The sequence below is a fragment of the Embiotoca jacksoni genome, unplaced genomic scaffold, assembly GCF_022577435.1.
Source record: "Embiotoca jacksoni isolate LCO1_2020_lvr unplaced genomic scaffold, fEmbJac1.0.p SCAF_66, whole genome shotgun sequence".
Lineage (NCBI taxonomy): Eukaryota > Metazoa > Chordata > Actinopteri > Embiotocidae > Embiotoca > Embiotoca jacksoni.
In genome coordinates, this window is record NW_027185421.1 from 706,252 (window position 1) to 732,732 (window position 26,481).

The 26,481-nt window shown below is 46.2% G+C and overlaps 1 protein-coding gene across 1 annotated transcript in view; it reads left to right on the forward strand.

The window, feature by feature from the left end:
- LOC138213973 (raftlin) overlaps nt 1-26,481 on the forward strand; it is a 99,619-nt gene that overhangs the window by 43,712 nt on the left and 29,426 nt on the right. Inside the window, exons 3-6 of the mRNA XM_069175319.1 lie at nt 2,140-2,311; nt 11,486-11,594; nt 16,407-16,818; nt 23,672-23,875. Coding sequence (XP_069031420.1) covers nt 2,140-2,311; nt 11,486-11,594; nt 16,407-16,818; nt 23,672-23,875 — 897 coding nt within the window. The remainder of the gene's footprint in view (nt 1-2,139; nt 2,312-11,485; nt 11,595-16,406; nt 16,819-23,671; nt 23,876-26,481) is intronic.

Below are 26,481 nucleotides of genomic sequence, written 5' to 3' on the forward strand. Positions count from 1 at the left end.
TTTTTTTATAGATTCAGATGCAGCGATTGAAGATGAATCCGCATGTGAAAGTAGTTTCACCGTCATTTTCATGGACTGTACGGCTCTTATGTAAAAGTCTCACTGGACTCGCTAGTCGCGCAAACCGTCGGGGGGAGCTCCGCCCACCCTCGCCTCCTCTCTGACCTCCCGTTGACCTCCGACAGATTGACTTTTCCCATGAAGCCGAGCGGTTCCCCGTCTGTACGCTCTCATTGACTCTAATTAGCCGTGGCGGCATTTCCCACGTCTTGTGACAGCTTGTAAAGACTACCAGACTCCCTCTTCCTCCTCCTCCTCCTCCTCCTCCTCCTCTCTCTGCATCCAGCTCTTCCGTCTTGGCGCTCTCTAAATGCGCCCCAGCTGTTTGGCCTGCAGTAAATGTTGCCACATACAGCGAGCTGCCGGGACGCCGGCCATCCGGACCCGAAGCACCTCGATCGTTGTCTCGGTTCTGACCTCGTCTCTTCCTGTCCGTCTCCTTCCCGCCCTCGTCAATTGTTAAAAACAGATACCGACTCTCTTAAATCCCCCCCCCCCCCCACGCCCCCCCGCCCCCCCAAAAAAAAAAATCTAATTGCCAAAAACAAACCGGGACCGACTCTCAAATGGGTCTTTGGTTGTGTGTGAACTGCCGTTTTCTGTGTCATCATCAACGATGTTTCGGCAGGTGCAGCCGAACCTTTTTTTTTTCCTGACGATAAAGAGCTCACAAATGAAATAAAAGGAGGAAATCAAACGTGCCGCTAACCGCCGCGACGACGCGCTGTCACTTCACGTCGGTCGTTAGCGGGACAGAAATAGCGCTAAATACGAAGAACTGCCGGTCGGGGGGGGAAATATTTCTCATCTCTGGTTTCCTTTCATCAGTTTACTGGAGAATCGCTCCAGGCTGTGTGCATTGGATTTTTCTTGCTGCTCTGCCCACTGAGCCTGCATGAAGACTTACAACGATTAAATTAGAGGCTAAAGGGGTTTTTGCAGCAGGGGAGGAGGAGCGAAAATGAAGACGCACGAAGGCGGGATGGGGAGATTAAAGGGGAGATGAGCTGGTTTAGACATATAAGATGAGAAGAGGTGGACAGGTGTGACGCTCAGGTGAGGAGCGGGCTGGAGAGGTCACTTCAAATTCAAAGGCTCCAAAAAAAAAAGGACGAGTAAATTAAAAGCAATTGATTCAAATTGAATCTCATTGAAAAATTGAAAAAACAAAAACAAATGGTTGCCTGGATTTTGCAGATTATTTGTGTTCAGACACGAAACTTCAGATTGGAGTTCAACATTTTGTGAATATCTTTGTGTTGAAGTAAAAATAAAGAAGGGAAATGACTTCATACTGCGGGAAATTAAGTTCAGCCATGTTGTTCTAAACTAAACCAAACTTCTTCCTGAGAAAAATCCTCTGTTGCAACAGCAGCGGTTTTTTTTGTGTTTTATTTTTTTTGGGCGACTCTGTAAATTTGTTCAGAACAAACAAGAAGAACCTGAATTAGATGACGACACCACAAAACGACTGGCGGACAAGAAACACAGGAAATTTCAAAATCCAGTTTCAAATGACTCCGTAAGAGTTCATCAAAACTTCCACAGAAGGTTTTTATGCAGAAGCCGTTGTTATTCATATAAACCCACTTTATCCCTGAACGACGATGCTGCGTTCAAATGGCGCTTTAAATTTTCTACAAGCCTGTGACGTGTTTGCTGACGTTTACGGAAAGGTCAGAGGTCGTGGAAGTTCACGTTTCGTTAAACGTTAAGCTAGTATGTTGTGATTTTAGTCACGTAGAGTTTGTCTTCGTAACTCGGATAACAGCCGACGTCTGAGGGGAACGTTGATCCTCCCAACGGCCTCGTCTTTCCTCTCTGTGACTTTGTATTTCCAGCGTTACGTTACCCCTCCTGTTAGCTTGTTAAATTGTCAGCCTCCGCGGCTTCCAGACGGCGTCCACGTTGCCTAGCAACAGTGTTTTTAACGACTCAACCACACGAGCTCATCGAGTTCCTTTTGAACGCATTAAGACTCATCTGGACCGTCGGAGGAAAGCCGCCGCATTAAAACAAGATGTCTGAGATGTCGACGGGTTTGTCTCACGCGTCGTCTCCCGTCCTCGTCTCTCTCAGGTGGGACGTCCACGCTGCGCCTGTCGTCGGTGCGAGAGCTGCCGGGTCAGCTGCAGGAACTCTACCAGCAGGGCTTCGTTCTGGCGGCCGTGCACCCGTTCATCCACCCCTGCGGTCCGGAGTCCAACAGCCCGCAGCACCAGCTCTACCGGGCCATACTGGTCACTGACGGGTAAGTCCCAGTGGGTTTTTTACTAGTAAATGTGTAACTTTCCAACAAAGCGTGAAATAGACACGCTGGTCTGACTAGGCGTGACTGTTTCACGTTTTTGTAAGCGTGAAACTTGCACGCACGTAAAATTAGGAGGCAGGAGGGAGATGTTCGAATCCTGGAGGTGACAACGTTGTTCTTGAGTTCTTTTTTTTGTTTTCTGATCCCAACCATGTTTTTCCTAAAAGTTTCATAGGTTTCATTTTTGTCCACTACGGGAAAACCGTGAAACTGTCACGCAGAGACAGGCCAAAGCGTGGCTATTTCACGGTTTTCCTGCAGCGGACGAGCGTGTCTTATTTCACGTTTTGCTGTGATACAAAGTTGAACTCTTTGAGAATCCAAAATGAGTCAAACTATTGGTGTAAGATAATGGAAACATCTGCTGACAGTTTACAAATTTTTTTATGTTTCCTGATTTAAAGTAATACCTTTTTTTACAACAAAAATTACAGAATAATAAATACCACCTGTTCGAGTCCACGTTAATGTGGTGTTTTTTTTTTCTCACCGCTATCCCTCCGGGCACGAGGTGACAGTTAAAAAAAGAAAGAGGGCCCTTATTAAGGAAATGTATTTTACTAAACAAAGCCGGGGGCCTGGCCCTGAGGCAATCATCTTTCAGGGGCCGCAGACGTCTTAGCTGCACTCTTGGGAATAAGACCTTTGTTAGCACCAAATGATGAAGCCATTATAGTCACTTAAGAAAGCATGTTGAGATTACTAATGCACCTTAATTGGTGTCATTATGTAGAAAAATACACTTAGAGGGAATCTGAATTTTCTTTTTCTTTTTTTTTATCTTCGTGTGTTGAACGCTGCTAAAAACGGACCGCCGGCTGTCATCCAAGTCGACATAATGTTTACAGCTGTTGTATCATATTTCAGACGGTTATTTTTTTTATTTGCGATGCGTGCAAGCAGAAAGGTCTTTGAAAATATTTTGTTTTAACAACATAGCGGAGGTCGCGCAACCTTTCCGTGTTGCTCCGGAGCATCACAACATCTGTTTGTGGCTCGGCGAGCGGTCACGTGGGTCCTCTCAGTGCTGCGGCCAAAAAAACACCAAAAAAAACCAACAAGCGTGCACGAGTCCAAAGTCACCGCCGCCCCCCTTCATCTGCCCTCCAGCCCGGTGCCCAGGCCCCCGGTTTTTTCTTGTTGTTGTTTTTTTCCTGGGAACCGTGGGGGCAGGCGCACACTTCAGGCAGGGCAGGACGCCAGGGAGAGGCTCCAGCGGGTGGCTTGAAGGGCATGAAGGAGCGCTGATGGACGGAGGAGGGTGAAGGTTGCTTTTTATTGTCCTTCCTGAACATCCCTTTTTTTTAAGAGAGGAAAAACTTCCTTCGGAGGGTTTTTGAGTTTGGTTTGACGGCCTCGAGGGTCATAAAACCCGATCAGCTTATTCAGGACCACGAAACCCGAGAAGTCAGTTCAAATAAAAACATGACAATCAAACAGACTGAGGCTTTTTTAAATTTATTTTATTTCTTCTGTCCGTGGCAGCGCTGACATGCAGACAGGCGGAGGGCAGCAGCTGAAGCCTCGGTGGCTGCTGCTCCGTCTGGCTCTGAAGCCCAGCGAAGGATCCAGACCTGTTTACCAAAAACACTGCTCCCCGGCCGCAGGGCAGGCGCGCGCCTGTGTGTGTGTGTGTGTGTGTGTGTGTGTGTGTGTGTGTGTGTGTGTGTCAGCTAGTGAAAATGCAGCAGTTGAATCTTTCCTTCCTTCCCTCCAGGATTTTTTTTGCTGATATTTTTTTATGATTGTTGTGCTCAAAAATGTCGGATTCGTCTTTTATAAGGGAGTTTTTTTTGTGGTCAAATTGCAGGAATTACCCCCAAAAAATGTGCAAGTCGAGGGAAAAAACCCTCCTCCCTGAAGAGTAACGTGTTAGTCACTTCCTGTGATGGTAATCATGCTGAAAATCACAGTATTATTTCAGTTCTAATCTCCCATTCACCACCAAACTTTGCGGTATAATTTCCGGAAGTGTCGTCTTCAAATCGATGAGAGATTCTCCAGAATGAAGTGGGTCTGTATTAATAGTCCCGGTACGCTGCCCCCGGTGGCCTCTTTCAGTCTCTGTCTCACCTGATTGTGTTTGTTTCTCTGTTTCTAAAATTTAAACCTTCTCTGGTCTTTTTTGTTTTTTATCTTTGACAACCATGCGGCTCAAAGTTGGAAAAACTTTCTGAGGTCTGTCGCTGTAATCTACAAAACAAAGGCTGTCAAAATAAAAGCTTCAAGTTCAGTTTAATTTATATTAATTCAACACAAAGGCCTACTGTGTGCACAAAAAACAAAGTGCAGTCTCTTACAACTTGAAGTTTGTATAAAGCTAATTTCCTGTAATCGGACCACATTTCCCACAAACCCCGTGACTTCCTGTTGATCCGGTTAGCGAACAGCGGTTTGTGTAAATGAGGAGTTATTTTTGGATAATAAAGCAATAAGGCTACTCTACGACGTAATGCTTTCGGTAGAGCTTCTGTTGACGATATTTCTTTGCCGAAACATCGCGGGAATTTTGCAGCGATGGCTTGAATTTGCGTTAATTATTGCAAGGTCGTGATTTCCTGGAGAGTCTAGCAGTTTATCTTCCTGTGCAGACTCACAGTCGGGGAGGTCAGATTCCTCGCAGCTGACACTACGTTCCTGGATGCCGATGAACTCGTCCTGCTTCTTCAACGGCTCAGGAACGACGCCGCCGCCGCTGCTGCTAATCTGCATCGACGTTTCAGTCATTTAGCTTCACACGTTCACTCACAGCGACCGCACGATAACTGCAGAAAAAAAAACAATACCCGGTATTACAAGCGAGAGTGACAGGTGCGCCGATCGGAGCGGCCGACAGGTCTGCTGCAGCCTCACGGTGATCATGTCGGGAAAAAAAATCAACTGAAGACAGACGGACAGACGTGGGAGAAATGTACAACAATTAAGAAAAACAGATTTCTGATTGGGGGATGAATTTCTGATGAGTTATAATGAGTTCAGTCAACAACAGAAAATGTAACATAGAAGAGGAAAAAAAATACAAGCAAAGTAAGTAATAAACAAAAAAACAACAAAAGATAAGAGCGGCCAAAAAGAAGGGAAGCAAATAATTGGTTTGCGTGAATGTATGTTGATGATCATTTGAATTCTTGGAGTGAGAGCGGGCAGGAAATTGGTTTTTAAAGTTGACGCCAGCTGTCTGACGGACGTCTTTCTCTCGTCTCCTTCGTCCCCCCCCCCCCGTCCCCTCCCGTCCCCCCCCCTCCCCCGCTGGTCGCAGATATCAGGACTCCTTTTTTCACTCCCTTCTGCTGAATATTCGTCGGCCATACAAACATTCCTCCGCAGTGACATAATTCACCGCAGCCAACATCACGACTTCATTTAGTTTTTTGTCAAACTTTTGCGTGTTTGTTAATGTTTTTGTCACGTTAGGTCCGGGTTGGGATATTTTGTCCTGCTATTGTCGGCCTGAGCGCTTCATCCCTCTGACGGAGAACTCGTAGCTTCTTTGATCCAAAGCTGACCCAGAATCCAAAAGTGGACCGTTAAATCTTGTGTCATTTTTTTTTTTTTTTTTACAAAGTGTAATTTATAGCTCCGGCTCCACGTTAGTGCTGCACGAAGGAACATTTCCAGCTCTCTGATTGGACGTTTCACACTCTCTCTCAGAGCTGCAGTTGAATTCTCTACTTATATTAGAAATCCGACCTTCATCTTTAATGTTGAGGATTCAGGCTGAGAAATGAATTGTTTATTACAAATGTGCGTAAAAACTGATGACTGAATCGCAGCCAGACACATGTTCGAAGGTCATATAGTTTAAATGCGATGCAACTCGTCTCTTCCTGGTTGTGTCCATTAGTAATCACCTTCAACCTCCCGCTGTGTGTACAACACTTCAGGTTGACTTGCTGCATGCACAGATATTTGTACAAACAGTCCCGGCGCCGCTCAGCTCTGCAAATCCGGACAGCAGAAATATTGATTCAGAGAGAAACGGCAACAGCTGAATGGACTGCATCCCTCCTTTTTTTTAATTATTTTTATTTATTTATTTATTTTCCATGCTTGCCCTGCTCCCCGTGGAAAAAAAAGACACCAAGATGAAATAAAAAGAGAATCAAAGCTGGATGGAGAGAAGAAGACAGAAGGAGGGTGAATGTGATAAAAAGGAAAAAACAGAGAGACAGAGACGGAGTGAAAAAAGGGGGGCAGAGGAGTCGACCGTCCTTCTGATGGCCGCGGCCCCGAACGATGGGGAGCCAGGCTTTATCTCCCGCGTCTGTCACCGTGGCGACAGCTGCTCACATCAGCATCAGCCCAAACGGAGGGGAGGGGGGGGATCCAAAGGAAAAAAGATCTCCAACGGGGAGAAGGGAAATATGCAAGACCAGAAAAAGAGGAGCTGTCAGACCCGGGAATCAAAAGGAGGAAGAAGAAAAGCACGACAGCGAGCGGCCATTCATGTATCGCTCCCAAAAAAACAAAACAAGCAGCTTTTGCAAAAGTCTGTATTTGTATTTGTCTGCAGACGGTAAAGTCTGCACGGCGTCGGCCTCAGTCTGTCAACGAGACACATGGAGGAGGTGAGGATGTGCACAAATGTTACGACACCAACACCTGAGTGACACGACCGGTGAAGTGGGTTTTAACTTCGGAAGAAGAAGAAGAAGAAGAAGAAGCTGCAATGCAGACAGAATGGATTGGACCGCTTGAAAATGTTAAATGTCAACTGTCAAACTTCTTAGTGTTCAATTTGGTCGTGATGGAAAAAGGGTTACAGTTCAGCAGGCAATGTCTGATGGGATATATTCATCATTATTGGGTAATTGCGAAGGAGCTAACCGTGTGCTCGGGCGAGGAGAGAGAGACGGAGGAGAATAAAGAGGTACAGCCTTAAAAAAAAAAAAAAAAAACATTAAGGGGGGCTGCGGGGGTGATTTCAATTATTCACAAACGCATGGAAATGTGACATTAGAAGAGATGTGCTGTATTATTAAAGCGCCGCGGTGGCGGAGCGCTAAACACGGGTTCGGATGCTCCCTGACTGCGTCGTCATAGCAACAGATTAGCGCCGGGGGGGGGGGGGACGACGACCGGGTGCGACTTTTTGCTTCTGATGCGAAGGAGGAGATTCGTTTTTTCGAGTCGTTCGCCGACTTCTCGGTGAAAAGACAGTTTTGACTTTCTGTCAGAGAGAAAAGCTTTTGTTGTACTCGGTGATTCCAATTTAACTCTTCGCAAGAAATATTCTGAATAAAGTGGCATTAGGGTTATAAAACATGTATATTTGGTTACTTTCTGCTTCAGATAATATATGATTATATATATATATATATATATATATATACAGACTTTGTATTTCAGGAGAGAAGTTGAATGGAAGTCGATGGAGCCAGACGTTTTTGTGTTTTTAGTGCCAGCCCCTAGTGGCCCTCAGTGGTATTGCATTCCAAAGCATTTCCACCACATTGGCTTCATTTTTTGTGTTGTACAATTGGCGGCAGGTAGTGAAGATCCCTAAAGAATACATTTGAATGACTTTGTTGTTTATTTTGAGAGAGAATGTTTTGCTTTCATATCTCTTGTTAATTAAGTTCTTATTATTCCTGTCATCCAAACATCAGACAGATGAAAACACAACCAAAGAAAAGAGCGGTTATTTCTAGAAAGTGCCAATCGATGGTTAAAAAAAGGTGATCGCTTTCTTCTACTAATCAAACTGAGAACAGATTTGTTCTGTGAAGATCTGAAGATCAAGCAAACAAAGATGAAAGTGTTTTTGTTTTTTAGTCGTTGTTTTTTTAGTTCGATGTCCACCGAAGAACAATGACACATCGACGCGATCGCTTCTCGTACTTCGGCGAACACGGTGTAACTGGAAACCCGCAGATTTACAAATGATGTTGCCGGGACACGCCTAAGACGAATCCCAAAGCAGGCCATTAACGGGTAATACGCAATTAGTTTCCATGTGAACGTTCTGCTCCGGCGGGGACGATTAGTCCGACACGAGATGTTCTGCGGCGAAACAGAAACGTGTGACCCATCTGTGGCGGGAGGCGGGAAGGAGAGGCGGGCAGGTGTATTCACCCCGGAGGGAGCTGCAGGTGGGCGGGCGGGCGGGCAGGCGTTTGACACCCGTCTCACCGCGCGAGGCCTCGCAGGTTGACAGCCGGCGACGCGCGCCGCATGAAAAGTTTCCGTTTCACACCGAGAAGACGGACCGCGGGAGATGCAGCTGCTATTTTTAACCCGAGGCCTCCCTGCAGGACCGAGCGCTCCGTTGGAGTTGTTGTTCTCACTCCCATCCCCTCCCCTCATCCCCCACTTCTCCCTCCCTTCCTCTCTCTCTCTGAAGCTCTGTCTGCAGAAGTCCACTCAGTTTTCTCCCCAGTTAAGAGGAAGTGACACCTTCTCCGTGCAAAATACGATGATTGCGCAAAATGAAATGGTTCTGGATTTAAAAAGTCTCTCAGAAGGACTGAATCGCTTTTTTTTTTTTTATTATTGCTGGATTGTGAGTGATGAACTGGAGTCGTTTAATTGCCCCTCAAAATAGTTTCATATCATTATTAAAAAAGGCCTTTTCTTCATGTCGGTGACATCTGCAGATGGTCTACGATTCCAGATTAATACTACAGCCTCGACTCTGTTTCTCCTTCTGTCTCTTTTTCCTCCCGTTTCCTGAAGTCGCGCCTCGAGCGCAACCGAGCCGGTTGCTTGTGATTTATGTCGCAACCGACAGGGGGATGCGTGCCCCTTTTCTGACGCCGCCACCGGGCTTCTGCCGTCGTGCCTTTGAACGTTATGTCGCAGCGTAAAAATAGAAAAACCGAGTTTGACAGATCGCGTGAAGTTCGCACCTAACGAGTCGGTCGGGCCGGTTTTCTGCTCTACTGACAGAGTGCTGCTGTTTTGTTTTTTAAGTCGAAACATTAAAACTGGGTTTAAAGTGCTTTTTTTTTAAATACAGCATTCATTCAAACAGGGAAATTACATGCGAAGAAACATTGAGGCTGATTTTATCGAAAAGGATGAAAAGAAAAAGTGCTTGAGCTCGTCCAAAAAAACATTTAAAATGGGAGTGAAATGACAGAAGAGTTTAAATGTGTTCGTGGTCTTTGATTCCCCGTGAATATTAGTGCCCCTTTTTGCCTAAAAACTCTGACTGAAAAGAGGCACTTTCACAGCAATTTAGGTCGCAGCGTAGGATCCGGGGTTTTTGGAGCTTTAACCATCGCACTTACCTAAAAATCAGAATATTTCAGCCTCTACTGCATCGATTTTTATCAGAAGTTTCCTAACTTTATGGATGTCCAAAGTCAAGTAGCTAGACATCTTAACAATGTCATGTTAAGATGAAAGGAAATATGTAGTCAATTTTCTTGAGTGTTTTTTTAAAATACAACATTACAGGAATAATTCGACATTTTAGGAAATTACGTTTATGTTAGTTTAGCTTAACATAAAGATTGTAAATTGTCAAAAGAAGCAAGCACGTCTCTGGCCCATGCCGCCACCGGCAGTGACGTCACCTCGTTGGTTTGTGAACGTCCGTTATGAAGCCTCGAGTTCGGAATTTGGCCGCCGCCATCTTTGCTAGTTCGGAGCAGGAAGTGACCATATTTGGACGAGCTGTGGGAGGAGCGAGCAGGTGGATCTGACAGATCTGATTGGAAACCTGACGATACTAAGCCCCACCCACCGACAGCTGTAACCTGACTGCACCACAGGCCTGTCAATCAAACAGACACGCCCCCAAAAACAGGTCTTCTTGAATCTTCTTTTCTAATGAATGAGGGATTATTTTCAGATGGACCTCCAGAAAACTAATAAGAAGGAGTGACTTTAGCTAACAACACCGAGATAACTGATGGACACATTTTATTCACTTTGGATTTGATGAGAGAAGTTGAATGGGAGTCTATGGAGCCGGAGGCTTTTTGGAGCCGACCTCTAGTGGCACTCGCTGGTATTGCAGCTGGAGACACAATTGCTGGGTTTTTTTTCACAAATTTCCCAATTTTTGTTTGTAGTTTTTATCTTTTTCAATGTGTGTGGTTGCATGAGAGAAAAAAAATCCCTTTGATAAAGCATTAGGAACACACACACACAGCGAGGCAGAGTCATGTATGTTCACTCAGGGGGAGTCGGCGTGAACCAGAACGCTGCACACACACACACACACACACACACACACACACACACACACACACACACACACACACACACACACACCAGCTCGCCCGCATGCATCTTTTACCCTCCTGCACATCAGGTGTCCATGTAAAGCCAGAGCTCACGCAGAGCACACACACACACACACACACACACACACACACACACACACACACACACACACACACACACACATACACACACACACACACACACACACACCTTTTCCCTCATTGCAGCAGAGTCAGCGTGCATCTACAGAAGGGGTGCGTGTGTGTGTGTGTGTGTGTGTGTGTGTGTGTGTGTGTGTGTGTGTGTGTGTGTGTGTGTGTGTGTGTGTGTGTGTGTGTGTGTGTCTATGTGTGTGTGTCTGTGTGTGTGTGTGGGGTGGGGGGGGGGGGGGTCTTCTTCGCCGTGTCAACAGGATGAGAAGCAGGGAGATAGAAGCTGGGGTATTAGTCTCCTCGGGGGTAGCTCTGGGATTTCCTCCGGAGGACAGAAAAGGGAAATACAACACCATAAAAATAGATTCTCCCCGCTCAAAATACTGATACGGCCTCGGCGGGGAGGTCTGGAGGAGGGGCGGGGAGAGGGGAGGGGGGGGGGGTACGAGATTTGCATTGAATTTCCTGCATTTCTGTTTGTGTTTTCCTTTCAATACAATATGGATCTTTGTCTCACTTAAGTGCTGTTCTAGTCTTCTCTTACCTCCCGCAGGGCAACAATAACCTTAACAAAGCTTCTTGATGCAGTGTAATATGTTGATGTTTGGTTTTGTGTTGTTGCGTTCGATGGCCGGGTCAGTCGATAGCACGCTGTTTTGTGGATCTATTACGACTGCAATTTTTATGATTTCGACGCCGGTCGTGAAAAAAGGCTGAAAAAGTCATTGTCCTCCCCCTCCCCTCCCCCCCCTCTCCCCCCCACCTCCCCCGCTGTGGTTGCCTGCAGGGCGGAGAGGAGTCCGGCAGTCTGCCCGACCTACAAGCTGCAGCTGGAGGACTGTCTGTCTGCTGAGCAGGTGCCCACGCCGGAGCTCATCCAGGGCTACGTCAAGAAGGTACGACCGCCGCCGCACCGGCTGCCAAGATGGAGGGTTGGTCACTCTGGACCCAGCTGGGAAGGAGGGATGGGAGAGAGGGAGGGATGGGAGAGAGGGAGGGATGGGAGAGAGGGAGGGAAGGAGGTTTTTGAGTCATAACTTATATTTCCTTGTAGGACATATAAATTGTGTCTTTGTGGAAATATTCCAACATAATTTCTACCGATCGCCTTGGTTACTTTATTCTCATCGGCTACGAAGGATGAGGGCATGCTGGGAAATGGGAGGGGAGGAGTCAGAGAGAAATGGAAAGTTACCGAGGAACTCCGATCAGCATATTGTGGTTCTCAGACCGAATCTACTGCGTTCACAGAACATGTTTGTTGTCGTGAAAGAAACATATCAGATCTTAGAGTTCATCTAAGATCTATGTGGTGTCGATAAGACAGTTAATATGATTGGTTCATTCATGAGTCTACGAGTCCGATGCTAGTAAGTCGGGCTCTGAGGACGAACGCAGTCGAGCGTTTGCTCAGCGTGTCGCTCCGTCTGAAGGCTCAGAGGAAACACAAACCATCGCGTGTTAAAAGGGATTCAACCGCATGAAGCCTCCATCAGGACTGATAATGAAACATAACTAAACACACAGGTGGTGACTAATATGTGGCGCATCTACGGGCTTCAAGAACTCCCTGAACAGTTTCCCTTTGAGAGTGAAGCCACAGTGAGCAACACTGTCGTCGTGATCAGCAAAAAAAAAAGTGGTAAATTATAGTTTTATCACGGCAGAAACCCTCAATTTAGATGCCAGATTTGTCAAATTAGTGTCTAATTCATTGCAGTTCATAAGTAATTACAGGGAGGCAGGTTGAAGGCAGGGCAGCAGGAAGTAGCTGTAATTATACAACAGGTCCGCTCCAGTATTAAGACTCGGTCCGGTACGACGCTCGGGTCTCGGGAAACAGAAGATCTTTGATTTTCATGGAGGGAAAGTAGCGAAGCAGCAATTTAAAACAATAAAAGTGTTTTTATAGCTGCTAAACAGTAAATAAAACAAAACCTGAGCCAAAAGAAGCTAAAATGTGTTTGGATTTTTTTTCTTCATTTGATCGGTTAGATGTTCCAGCTTTTATGATATTTAGCATATTTCCGAACTGCAGTGCTCTCGAGTATCTGAACATTTTCTATGTAATACGCTCAAAGCTGTTCCTCCTCACCGGTTCAAGGCTTAATGTTAATTAGCACCAAAAAAAAGAAAAACCGGCTTGACATCTCTGTAGCAGATGAAAAGCAGCCGACGGGAGACGCGGATCCGAAATCACACTCTGATTTAATAATAATGAATTGGCGCTGTAGCGTTACGTTAAATGAATCCGGAGAGCTTTGCCACCGCAGATGATATATTATATATATATATGTGTGTGTGTGTGTGTGTGTGTGACGCGCCCGGTAAAGCTGCGTCATCATGATTCAACCTCTCCCGCCTTAAATCTATACATGACCGAGCGCGATGGTCCAGCCTTAACACCCCCCCCCCTCCTCCCCCTCCACCCCCCCGCCCCGTAAAAAACCTTCCTGTACGTTTTTTTTGTTTTTTCTTTGCCCTTCGATTAGTCATGCAACCGCAGTCCTGCAGGACCTCATTACCGTTGGTTATCATTTTAATCTGCTGAGCTGCTACACGCCTGCTGGAGGAGGAGCAGGAGGCCATGTTAGAAATCTATTAAAAGAGAAGTGGACACGGACGAGCGGCAGAGGAGGAGGAGGAGGAGGAGAAGTCACTTTTTTTTTTTTTTTCTGCTCACTCTCACTTCCCTTTTTTTTTTCTTGTCTTTCGTCTCATTCTCTTTTTTTTGTTCCTCTTCCTCTTCCTCTTCCTCACTGTCTCAGTCTGTCATTATCCCTTTAGCCTCTCCTTTCTGTCATCTCCTCACCGCCACTCTGCTCTCTCAATCTCTCTCTCCGGGGGTTTTTCGTCTTGACCTTCAGACACCTCCCGGTGCCACTTTAATAACTTACAGAGGGGGGGGGGGGGGTAGGAAATGTGGTGTTAAGTCAAAATTGAAATGGCTTTCTCACTACGGGCTGTTGATATTCTGGTGGCGATTTAAAAGGGGGTGAAGCTACTTGCAGAATATTTTTTCATCAAGTTTGAGCTCGGCATCATTTCGGTTAATGAAGAGAAATGAAGCGACCTCGAAACGTCATTTCTTTGACCTGAGGGCGGTTCCGTCTCAGCCGGAGCGACTCGTCTCGTTCATTCGGATTGAAAAAGTTCAGAAGGATGCCAATTTAAAAAAAAAAGTTTTTATCCCGACGCTCACTCCACTATGCCCTGGAGGATTTACCACAAAGGACATGACTGTTGAACAAACAATCGTTTTCACTTTCGGCTTTATCACCCAGTTTTCCCCCTTTTCATTCCCTTTAGCTTGTAACTTTTAACGGTTGTTAAAACGGCCCAAAGCCAAAGTGTTGTAATACACCCGTCGGTCCACTAGAGGACACCGTGTCAGCGAACGGCAACCAACTAGTTTGTGGACTTTCAACCGTCGCCATCTTGTGTTTTTTTGGAGCCAGAAGTGACCATATTTGGAGGAGCTGGGGGAGGAGCCAGTGCTGGATCTGACTTAATCTGGGAAATTGAGGACACTATGCCCCGCCCACCTATAGTGGAAACCTGCACCACAGGCCTGTCACTCAAACAGACACGCCCCCCCCAAAAAACACAGCTTTTTTTTAGGCTTGATATTTAATTAACGGCGGGAATGTTTTCAGAAGGACCGCTAGCACACTAATAAGGAGAAACACCTTTAGGATAAGATATTCAATTTACACTGATACAAAAACAGAAAATAACTTATTATATCGAATAATTAAAGGAAGCTGTAGAATATTTAATATATATTTGGTATTTTAATATTCTGTGGGTTAGCCAATAATTCAATCAACAAATTATTTCAGTTTTCTTTTCCAACTTTGCATTGAATTCTTCTTAAGTTAAACCATATTATCTGTGAATATGGAGCTTGAGCTCCTGTTGTTTTATATAAACTTTACACATTTTCCTCTCATATTTACGGCGCTCTGCTCTCTTGACAATAACATCTTGGTGCTGTTTGTCCCCCAGAAAAGAAATCTAATCTGAATGTTTCAACGTTGTCGGGCGAGGGGATTTGATCAAATGATAACAATAATAATGGCAGCAAAAATAAATTCAATCATCGCAGCCCTCCATTTGAATCTGCTGTTCCATCAGACGTTAGACAGTCCGAGCCCTTCGTTTCTCTCCCCCCGACCACCCGCATTACCGTTAAATGAGATACGACAGTTGCTCCCTTTTATCTCTGCAATTCCATTTCGACATATTGGTGTGGGGGAATATGATGTGGACGCGCCCAGAGAGCATTCAGCTGATATTAAACAATATGGCTGGAAACAATGTGAGTGTTTTTCCAATTTAATTTCATAGTGAATAACGCTGCGACTTCATTTTTATTTTTTTTACCCCCGCCGCCGCCGAAATGGGGACGGAGACGGAGACGGGCAGAAATGGAGAGCGGCGTCGTTAACGTCGGCTGACAGTTAACGTTTCAATCTGTGCCGCGTTGCAGGAACCCTCAATATGGACGTGAAATGGCTCGATGACAACGGCGGAGCGCTGGATGTGGGAGGCGGCCCGGTGGGCCGTGGAGGGTTGGGGGCGGGGGGTAGGGGGGTGGGGGGTCGCTCCGATCCAATCAACAGCTGCCTGATTGGAGATGCTGCCGGGGAGGAAAAAAAAGGAGAAACAAAGATGAAACAGATGCCGGGGACTCGTGAAAATAATGATTTTGTGTCAAAAGAAAAGATTTCGAACTAATTCTGATCGTAGCGTTGTTCAAAGTTTCTACGGTTGTTCGTAATGATTCCGGAAACCAGCGGAGCGCAACGACAGCCTCGCATCCAAGCTATTTCAGAGCTTTGAGCAATCCTCAAATCCTCAATCACTTCCTTCGTTAATCTCAAGCGGCAACCAGCAGTGACGTCACCTGTCGGTTTGTGAACGTTATGAATCCTCCAGTTCGGATTTTGTCCGTCGCCATCTTTGCTAGTTCGGAGCGGTTTGGAGCAGGAAGTGAAAATATTTGGACGAGCTGGGGGAGGAGCCAGCGGTGGATCTGACAGATCTGATCGGAAACCTGACGATACTAGGCCCCGCCCACCGATAGCTGTAACCTGACTGCACCACAGGCCTGTCAATCAAACAGACACGCCCCCAAAAACAGGTCTTCTTGAATCTTCTTTTCTAATGAATGAGGGATTATTTTCAGATGGACCTCCAGAAAACTAATAAGAAGGAGTGACTTTAGCTAACAACACCGAGATAACTGATGGACACATTTTATTCACTTTGGATTTGATGAGAGAAGTTGAATGGGAGTCTATGGAGCCGGAGGCTTTTTGGAGCCGACCTCTAGTGGCGCTCGCTGGTATTGCAGCTTAAGGCCTCATTTTTTTCAGACCCAGAAGCTCCGTCCACTTATATACAGTCAATGATTAATTTATTAATCTTTTAATCTGCAAAATGCAGAAATAACCATTTTCAGAGCGCCATCTGACATCCTCAACTTGTTTGGTGCAAACAGTCCAAATCCTCAAAGATCCAGTTTACAACAAACATGCAACATTTGAGAAGCTTCTTTTTGCCTGAATAATAACTGAAATGTTTAATTATCAAATTAGTAGTTCTGTCACTTGACTGTTTTTGCTTTAGTCAAATCAGTGAATGCAAACAAGCGTTGGTCAATATCGCTCTAGATTTTAATTCCAGAATTTGTCTCCCAACAGCAGATCCAGGATGCCGCTGACCAGGGGGTGATGTTCGTGGGATTCGTCCAGGAGCCGTACGGAGCGCCGTGCACCAGGATCAGAGAACCGGACACCCCCTCCCTCTCCCTGCACTCCAGCCCCAGCTCCGTGCTCGGCTCCCTGGGCAGCCGCAGTCCCTCGAGCCCCTCGAGCCCCACAAACCAGGCGGATCCCGGAGCTGGGGCCGACGAGGGAGGCTCGGGCGAGGCCGGGGACGGAGCGCCGAGCGGGAACGCCGGGAGCCAATCGGGTCACGAGGGGGAGGTCTCACCTGTCCAGTCTCCAGAGCACAGCGAGGAGGTGACGGAGGACGGCTCGCCGTGTCACAATAACAACAAAGACGGCGGCACTGAGACAAAGACGAGGCCCAGATACCGATGGAGAGGCGACGGTGAGTGGTCTCCATGGTTACCATCAAACACTAAATCCAAGGGAAATTATGTGTTTAAATCTACTAAATTATGACTGTAAAGCACTTAGGAGCTGTGAAAAATGGATGAACCTGGGGGGATAAAGAGGGATGACGTGGTGATCAAACACTAGCAGTTTATATTTGTGGACCTGAAGCATTTGTTTTTATTATTATTATTATTTCACTCCAAAATACACAAAAACTGAACATGGTTCTGGCCTCAAGTGAACACTGGATTCACATCATATTTAATTATGCACATATTTTTAAGAGTTTCCAGTTTAAGTGCTTTCTATATACAAACAAACTGTACGAACATAATGCGGAAACACTGTCTTAAAAAAAACCTTTGAAATGTAATATCTGAAGAAACAGGGACACGGCAAAAAAATATATTCCTCCAAAGAAAAGGTTGTGTTGCACTTTCACTTCCATTTTACGGAGGTAAAGACTCAGACATCTCCGAGGCCGATGAGACCTCAAAGATAATAGGTGAATGAGTGAATTTTTATTATTTGGGTTTGCAGACCCCATAAAAAGGAAAGACGACTAATTGGTCCAAAGGGAGGGGGGGAGGGGGGTGTAATTAAAAGGTCAACGTTTCTAAACTTTTCCTTAGAAATGAAACAAGGGGTCTAATGAGGGAGTGATAATTAAGACTTCTTCTTTTTTATTTTTTTTATTTTTAAGGTCAAAACTGCAACAGCACCACAGAGTACATGTTGATGTAACTCGGGCTGAATATTAACTGCTAAATAATTAGATAAAAAAAAAAAAACATGTTTGTTTCCACCTGTTAGCTCCTTCGTCGAAGCACCGCTGATCCCGGAGCAGCTAAATTAGTTTGAGGGGGGCGGGGGGCGGGGGGGGTGGGGGTGAGGGGGTGAGGGGGGTGAGGGGGCGGGGGGGTGAACTGCAGAACACATTCACAGGGATCCAAACTGACAGCTTCTAATCTGTAGCCAATAGGAGTGTGTGTGTGTGTGTGTGTGTGTGTGTGTGTGTGTGTGTGTGTGTGTGTGTGTGTGTGTGTGTGTGTGTCATCTGAAGTCGTACCTTTTGGCTGTTTGACTAAAGAAGAGCGTCGGCCACAGATCTCCTCCTGAAACACTTGGCAGCCGTGCGGAGGTGTCATTTCCTGCAATTGCCTCGATGTTACACAACAATGTGCCGCCTCGGGATATAATCCTCGTCTATCGGTTACACAAAAGGGGAACCGTCTTACAGCTCGCGTTCACATGCGCACACGCACACTTTTAGCTGACGGAGCCGAAGGAGTCTGTGAAATTCACCCACAACAGATTTTTGCTGGGTTTTTGTTTTTGTTTTTTCCCGGAAGCTTCACATTTCTTTTTTTTTTTCTTTTTTTGCAATTTTTTTTTATTTTTATTTTCTGTCTTCCCAGAAAGTGAGCCATAGCTACATCTCTATGAGTTATTCATGATGCCCCCCCCCTGCCCTCCTTCTTCCTCCTCCTCCTCCTCCTCCTCCTCATTTCTGTGGGAATGGTGTTGAAATCAGCAAGACATTTATAGCTTTATTTGAGCATTTCGGATTAGCAGATGGAGACACACACACACACACACACACACACACACACACACACACACACACACACACACACACACACACACACGCGCCCCTCCTACACCCTCTCCCAGAAAAACCTATTTGCGGTGTGTGTCGGTGCAACGTGCTAACTGTGCATTAGACCGGCGTCCCAGCGGGAGTGTTAACTTGTGTGTGTTTGTACTGCGTGTCTGTATCGGAGTGTGCGACGCGGTTAGCTTCAGAGCTGCTAATACGAGGTGTTGCGTAATGAATGCGGCCTTTTGGTGTGCATCCTTTTATTTTTATTTTTTTTATTTTTTTTACAGCTTTTGTCTGCATGTGTCTTTATGTCCGTGTGTGTGCGCGAACACACACTTGGCATGGCGGCGGGCCACAGCCCACTGGTCCATCTGGGCCTCCCAACGGCGCATTTTGCAGTGAGATAACCCCCCCCCCCCCCGCCTCCCCCTCCACACCGCCTCCTCCTCTTACCTCCCTCAGCTTCACAGCTCTCTTCTGCCTCTCTCTCTCTCTCTCTCCACAACCCCCCCCCCCCCCCCCCCCCCCACCTCCATCGCCAAATCTTTGCGACAACGCCAGCAGCGGCGATGTAGCAGCCAGCCGGGGTGGTTAGTGGCGGGGGGGGGGGGGGGGAGGTGGGGGGTTGGGGGAGCCTGCCAAACTCCCATGTCCCTCTCTACTAATGCCCAGTCTGCCGAGGAGGCCCGAGAGTCTCTGCCGCTGCCGGCTTGTCGCCGCTAATCCTCGGATCTCGAGGTGAACGCCGTGCAAGTGTTGGCAGCGGAGCTGGCAGAACTCGGCGGATTACGGTCGAAAGAGGAACTACCATCCCCGCGACCGACGCTGCGGAGAGAAACTGAGCCTTTAAGTTCGGAGACTCGAAACGCTCGGGTGGTTTCGAGGGACTCCGGTGGAGGAGCGGATGGAAAGTGTATCGCGGTCTGAACGACGACTCAGATGTTTCTAATCTACACGAGCAACAGTGATTTAAAGGGAATTAAATGGCACATGGATTATTTTGTTTTGAAGGGACCAAGTTTTTTTTTTCTTCCCCAAGTTATTAAGAGTGTAATACACCCGTCAGTCCACTAGGTGATACCGGATTGCCTCGCCAAGGCGTGAAAGTTAAAGTGCCTTAAATTTTAGGCATTAAAATCTGTGAAGTTTTGGGTTAAAACCATAAATATATGTAAAAGTGGATGAAGAATAAGACGGGCTTGAAAAATAAGACCGATGCAGAAGTGTCTTAAGCTGCAATACCGCCGAGTGCCACTAGAGGCCGGCTCCAAAGAGCCTCCCATTTAACTTCTCTCATGAAATACAAAGTGTGTGTGTGTGGGGGGGCTTGTCTGTTTGATTGACAGGTTACAGCTATCGGTGGGCGGTCGACACAAGGGTTTAAAACGCCTGACAGAAGTCTGTCTGAGCTACGAAGGAGCTTTTATCGCCGGTGACATCTTCATCCACGTCTGTCTGAAAGCTCCAGAATTAGTCTTTTCAGCTGATTGGCTTCTCGCCGTGGAGATCAGTGTAATCTCTGCTCTGATTGGATCAGCGTCCGGCCTCTCAGATTATTACCAACAGATGTTCAAACGATGACGGGTCACGTTGCAACGACCCCGTCGTTCGGACTGCCGAGCGGCCGTCAGACGAGCGTTGTTTTCGGATCCCGAATGACGTTCACGCGCTCGTTTTCTCGTTACTCGCTCAGATAAGCCGCACGGACTTCATCCTGAAAGGCTCAGCTGTTGTCAGATTCAAAGGTCGCTCACCCAGAAGGATACTCAGGTGTAGCTTTATAAAATGTGTTCATTAGGGCATCGATTAGGATTTTACTGCCCCCACAGCAGAAAACTTCCCACAACAACCATCTGAAATACTCATAAGATTTTGATCTCGGACCGATTATTTCGCAATAAGTTGCCAAATCGTGTTCACGAGACCCGAAAGCACACGACACCGCAGTTTAGTTTTTATTAGGCGGTATTGTGTTATTTACGGGCCGCGAAGGGTCCGGGAGGAACTTGGCAAGAGACTTGTTTTAAAGATTTATGTTGGGTGCTAATGGAGTTTCTGAAAGACCAACGATTGCGTAACCTCGTGTTCCTCCTTACAATAAAGTATCTGCAGTTTGCAAAAGGGGAGATTAGCATAAGTTTTTTTTATCGGGTCTCAAGCTTGATATAGTCACAGTAAACGTGCGGTTTGCTGGTTTGAGTCTTGTCTTAGGTGGAAGTGATGAGACGTGAAATATGATGTGTTTATCTGTAATTCTATCATTTAGTTTTTACTTTAATTTGTAAAATGGAATACGTTTTTGGGGGATAAACTGATGCTAGAAAAGCAAATTCATAATCCTGAGGCACGCTGCAGACTTTAAATCAGACTACCAGTCGCAAAGATCGGCCACTTTTACATTTGTTCTGCGGTTTTCAACCCCAAAACAGAAAAACAACATGTTGCTCGTAGATTCAGACGCTTTCAATGCAGAGACTCATATTTTTAAACTACTAAAGGATGCCAGATGAAAGCCCGGCCCCAGTCTGACCCTCCTATTATCGTACGGTCCGGTACGATGGCCATCAGGAGCCAGAGCGCTCTTATCTTATATTTTGGTACTTTCCACTTCCTCCTCTGGCTCCGCCCCTCCGGCGAGGCGCTGGATCCTCTGTGGTTTCTCTACGTTTCCTCTGAACAGAACACGACTCACCTTCCTCCTGAATTTACGGATCGCCTCGGTGCCGTAACGGCAAACGTAATTAGACTGTAATGAAACGTAAACGGATGGGAAAAAAAACAAAAACAAAAACTGAGCTATCACCCCAGAAAACAGCTAATATTATGAGACAAGCGGAGGCCGGGACGCACGTTCCTCGCTGCTGGCTGTTATTTTGTGTCAAGCTGTTATAAACGGCTCCTCTAACTAGTGTCAGTGACGGCGGAGTAATCTGTGTTTAATGCGGTTTTAATGTTACTTATCTAATTACGCCGTGGTTACAGAACATTTAGCGCCGTGACCCAAAGCGTTTTCTGAAAATCGGTTCGGTCACGTGACCGTCAGCCGGCGGAGACGCGGAGAGAGACGATCCGCGCACGAAGTGTGAAGCGGGAGACGGACGCGGAGGACGAAGTCACTTTGCGTGTTGTCCAAGATTCTGTCGGCCATATTGTCCTCGTTGTAACACGGGGGTTAACACGGGGAGGAATGAGGGTGTGTGTGTGTGTGTGTGTGTGTGTGTGTGTGTGTGTGTGTGTGTGTGTGTGTGTGTGTGTGTGTGTGTGTGCGTTGATTTGACTTTTCTCAAGACTGACAAATGACAAGATTTAGGGAATTTGGTGGCCAGCTGTCACATCAGTCAGACGAGCCAGACGAGAAATGGTTATAAATGATTCATTCTTCCTGGGTGTCTGCCGGACGGACGGACGGACGCAACTGAGCCATGACTCCCGCCACCACCATGTCAAGTGTGTGTGTGTGTGTGTGTGTGTGTGTGTGTGTGTGTGTGTGTGTGTGTGTGTGTGTGTGTGTGTGGGGGTGTGTGTGTGTGTGGGGGTGTGTGTGTGTGTGGGGGTGTGTGTGTGTGTGTGTGTGTGTGTGTGTGTGTGTGTGTGTGTGTGTGTGGGTGGCACATTCTGCTCATCCATCTGGTTCACTTGGGGAATGACAGTCTGACATTTGCATTGGAAAGAGAGAGAGAGGGAGGCGGTGGTGGGGAGGTGGGGGGGGGGGGGCTGGATTTGAATCACTCTCTCTGCTCACATTTCACATCTCACATCTCACGTCTCACGTTTTGTGTTTTTGTTTTTTCTTCTCCCCCCCCCAAAAAAACTAAGCAGTGCAAATATTTCACTCACTCGAATCACAACAAATAAAAATTCTTTTCCACTTTGATTTACGACGACGCGAGCGCGGCAGCGGTGACATGCGTACTCGTGGGCACATTTCCAAGCCCGTTATTTCTCTTCTCTTTCTCCAGAGGCTCCCGCTGCATTATGCATATTTCTGGTTTGATGTAAACAACAGCGAGCTGCGAGAGCTTTTAATGCATTATTCAAGGTTATACCACGAATTAACTCGGTTACAATGAAACGGGTCCTTTTAAGTTCCTGCATCGGTTACATCACTCGTAGCTTGAATGTGATCAGATTGTCTTTTGATTCACTTCACATTTTGTTGTCCAAGAGGCATCATCCTTGGAAAAGAGTTTTTTTTCTGAGTCCGGCTCGGGGCGTCGTAGCTCTGATCTGGTATTGCTGTTTATTGTTTCTCGCCCGTTTTGCAGCTGCCAGGTGGAACCTTTGTTCATGATGCGATAATGTTGAAGTTTTTTATTGGAGTGTTTTGCATACAGATGTATTCCACCTGCATGCGCAAGGCTTCACGCGCCAGCGGGAATTAATTGTAAACGGATGCAGACCTCAGCAGACACATCTTTATATGATGGAAAAGGTCCAAAGAGAATCATAGTTTCACAAAATCAGACCAATGCAGTGGCAACATAAATAAACTGGACAGTATAATTATTGCACATAAGAAAAGATTAAAGGTCAAGTCCAATGTCTTTACTTTTTTTTTAGACAAAATTACTCAAAAAAACAAAGATTAAATCTCAGAATTACATAAATGACAGTCAGGGTCGAATTCAGTGGAAGGTCTTCACCTTTTTTTCTTTCTTTTTTTCATTTTTGCTTTGACTGTCCAATTTAAAAGTCTAATTTCTATGTCAATACTGCCCTATTTTTCTGACAAATTTCTTTGAGCTGAATGTTTTTTTCCCAAGGACCCGTTTCACTGAGCGGTTTATCTGATGTTATCAATCTTTATACGGAGAGACAAGGAAAATACAAACTGTCTGGAAGCAATGAAAAGCACACAAATTGTTATTTGCTGTTGATGGCTGATGACCGCCAGTGCTGCAGCCAACTTTTTCTTGGCCGAGGGGCTTGTTGACTGTCCAAACACTGGCCGAGTCTCCGCGGCTGCTTATCTCATAGGAAATACATGTACTTCCAACTTGATTACTAGCATGTTGCCGTGAGGGTTGAAAGACATCAGGAAATCGAGTTATTCCAACGCAGTCCTTGAAGATTGGGTTATTTTTTTCCTGCATCCTTTTATGACTGAAGGAAGTCTTTAGCATTGCAGCGAAACGCCAAGTTTAACGGATGTTTTCGTGTCCGACGTCTGGCAGCTGTAAAGAGGGAAAGCCCCCCTCCTCCCCCCGCTGATTAAATCAATCACTGCGTTGTGTTTCCACAGGAGTCGACCTGCTGGCTCTCTACAACCACCCGCCGGTCCGGGAGGGCCCGGTGAAGTACTACACCGTCAAGGTCCCTCTGCGGGTCCAGAACTGCGACGAGGGGGTGAAAGGGGTGGAGGCCAACTGGCTGGATCACATGACCCAGCACTTCAACAACGGGGCCTCGCTGATCGACGGGTACTTCCACCTGGGCAACGTGAACGGTAAGAAACGGCTCCACACCGTGTAGGACGGCGCGTCCAGCAGGGTTGAAAGTCGATGCATTTTTAATATCCACACAGGTTTGTGATGTGGAAACAATACAAATCGCATTTGATATTCCTTTAATTTTTAAAAGAGACCCCTCTTCCGTTCCCGGCTGCTTGAATTCTGCTTCCCTAATTGCTTTTTTTTTTTTTTTGTCTTTTCACCGTATCACTAGTAAAAAATGTCAACGTCAGGCAGATGCTGAGTTAAAAGTCTTTTGCAGGTAGTGATGCACCTCGACGGCCTGCGTAACATTAATCACTCGTTAGCTGGAATTCATTTTCCAGCTGAAAACATTCACAAAATTTCATGGTTGAATAAAGCCTGTAAAGTCTTCTGTTCTTCTTGTATGGTTCAAGTCCTGCGAGGCAGAAGCTGCACACTCAATGCAGAATATATGAGTATTGAGTAAGTATGAGTAATTTCGGTCCAGATTAAAATCTCTAATGTTGTACGGTCGTTCGTTGTCCCCAGAGAATGAATCCGACCGACTCTGATGAACTCTTGACTTTTCGTCAGGCGTCCATCTTCTCTCTCATCCTGTGAAATACCAACATGGTAAAGATCGAGTGCCACCATGAGGTTGGCATTTGAGTGAAATGTTGCACCATTTATTGGATCTACTGCCATGAAATTTGGTGATTCATCCTGCATTTGACCAAAAGCTGTCACGCAGACAAAACAAATTCCCATCGGTCTCATCTGTGTCACCACCCGGCTCACGGCTGGACGAAAGAGAGGAGACACACACGAGCCGTAACTATAAATACATTTTATTATTTGCAGGACAAAATAGGAAAATTCAACTATGTGCAAATCAAATAAAACCAAACAAGGTCGAAGCCAAAGGAGAGCGAGTTTCTGGCTGACTGCCTCCACCTTATATAACAGAGCCAGACCAGATGAGGCGGTTCTCCGTGACTCCGCCCACCTGACTCCTGCAGGTTTCGACACTCAGACGGCGACCTTGATAAACATCTTACCTGCTCGACATCGGCGCGTCAGCAAGCTGGAAAAATTGTGACTATTTATAATTTTTGAATTTTAAAATGAACCGAAGCACGGAGCACAAGTCGCGTAAATGAACCGTGTTTCTCAGTTTTCTCTCACATCAATCACGTAGTTACAACCAGGAAGGTTTTTATCTTAGAACAATAATTTAACGTGAAATGTTTCAGAAGCACTTTAAAGTTTTGTCTTTAAACCTTAAACTTCATGGTTAGTGGGCAATCCGCTCCACTACCTGAACCACAGCTGCCATAAATACGATATTTTTACAACAACAAAAGTTTCTGGGTTTAATATTTCGTAATAACGTGAAGATATCTCGTCGTAACGATAAACTTTTAAACGTTATAACGCGAAACCGAGTCACTGCATCTCTCCGTCCTTTTCACCAGTGAGCTTCGTGCGTTTGCAGACGCTTCAGAAGCTTTAGAAACACGGAGCCGTTCGGTATCCTCCTTTAAACTGTTTCCTGTTTGGGTTTTCCTCCTCCATCAGACCCCGGCAGCTCAGTGCTTTGCTGTGACGCTGGAGAATTAAGGGCAGCCAGAGTAAATAAGAGTCATAATTCATTAATCGGGGAAAGCGAACGCCTCAGCAACTCTGAAACACAGATAATTAACCTGATAACAAATTAGTGCCTCCTTGCATATTTGATGTCCTGAGAATGGAGTAATGAACTGTATTATTATGATTAAAATTTTTTTTTTTTATGCCCATTAGGGTCCTCGAACACATTTTGCATTTTTCATGCGCCGCTAAGATATGCATCTCTTGAACGGTGGAATCACGGCGTAGGACAGAAAGCTCTCTCTCTCTCTCTCTCTCTCTCTCTCTCCGACTGAATTCAGCTCGCAGCTTAAGATCCGCCGCTTCAGAAAACAGACAAGTTTACGGAGGTGAACGCTGTACTTTCTTTTTTTTTTTCTGATCTCCTGAGAGCAGCTGGCGGTGTGACATCAAAGCGGCATCCCGTTTGTTGTTAGCAGCTAATTACATCAAACAGCCGCGCTTCTTTAGAATCGGCATCCATTCCCGCCGACTCCATATTTAGCAGCTCCCTCTTCTTCTTCTTCTTCTTCTTCTTTTTGTTTTTTGTTTTTTGTTTTTTTTGGAGACGAGTCTGTGAATCGGCGATGAGACGCTCGACAGCGATGCGGGAGAGCGGTCTCGGCCTCGGAGACATCAAGGCGGTGTTTGACGGCGGCGAGACTGACGAGACGAGCGGTTTTGTGACAGTGACGGCCTTGTTTGGAGACACGGAGCGACCGGCTCGTCATGTGCCGACAGATACATGCGCTCTCTGATGAGTGTAATAGAGATGTTTTTGAAGTCTGACCTTCTGCCCCGGTTTTGTTGTTTTAACTTTCATCCTGCCGCGCTGCGGTGACTTTCACACCGTTTATTACTCAACCGTTGGATGCGTCGCTGAGCCGGCCTGCTTTTTCTTTTCCTCTGTCTGTCACGCAGCTGCAGCTTAACATAGCTGGTGGAAATGTTTGACTTTGGCTCCGCCCCCTCGACCCCAAACACAACCACGCAAACACATTTAGCCCGA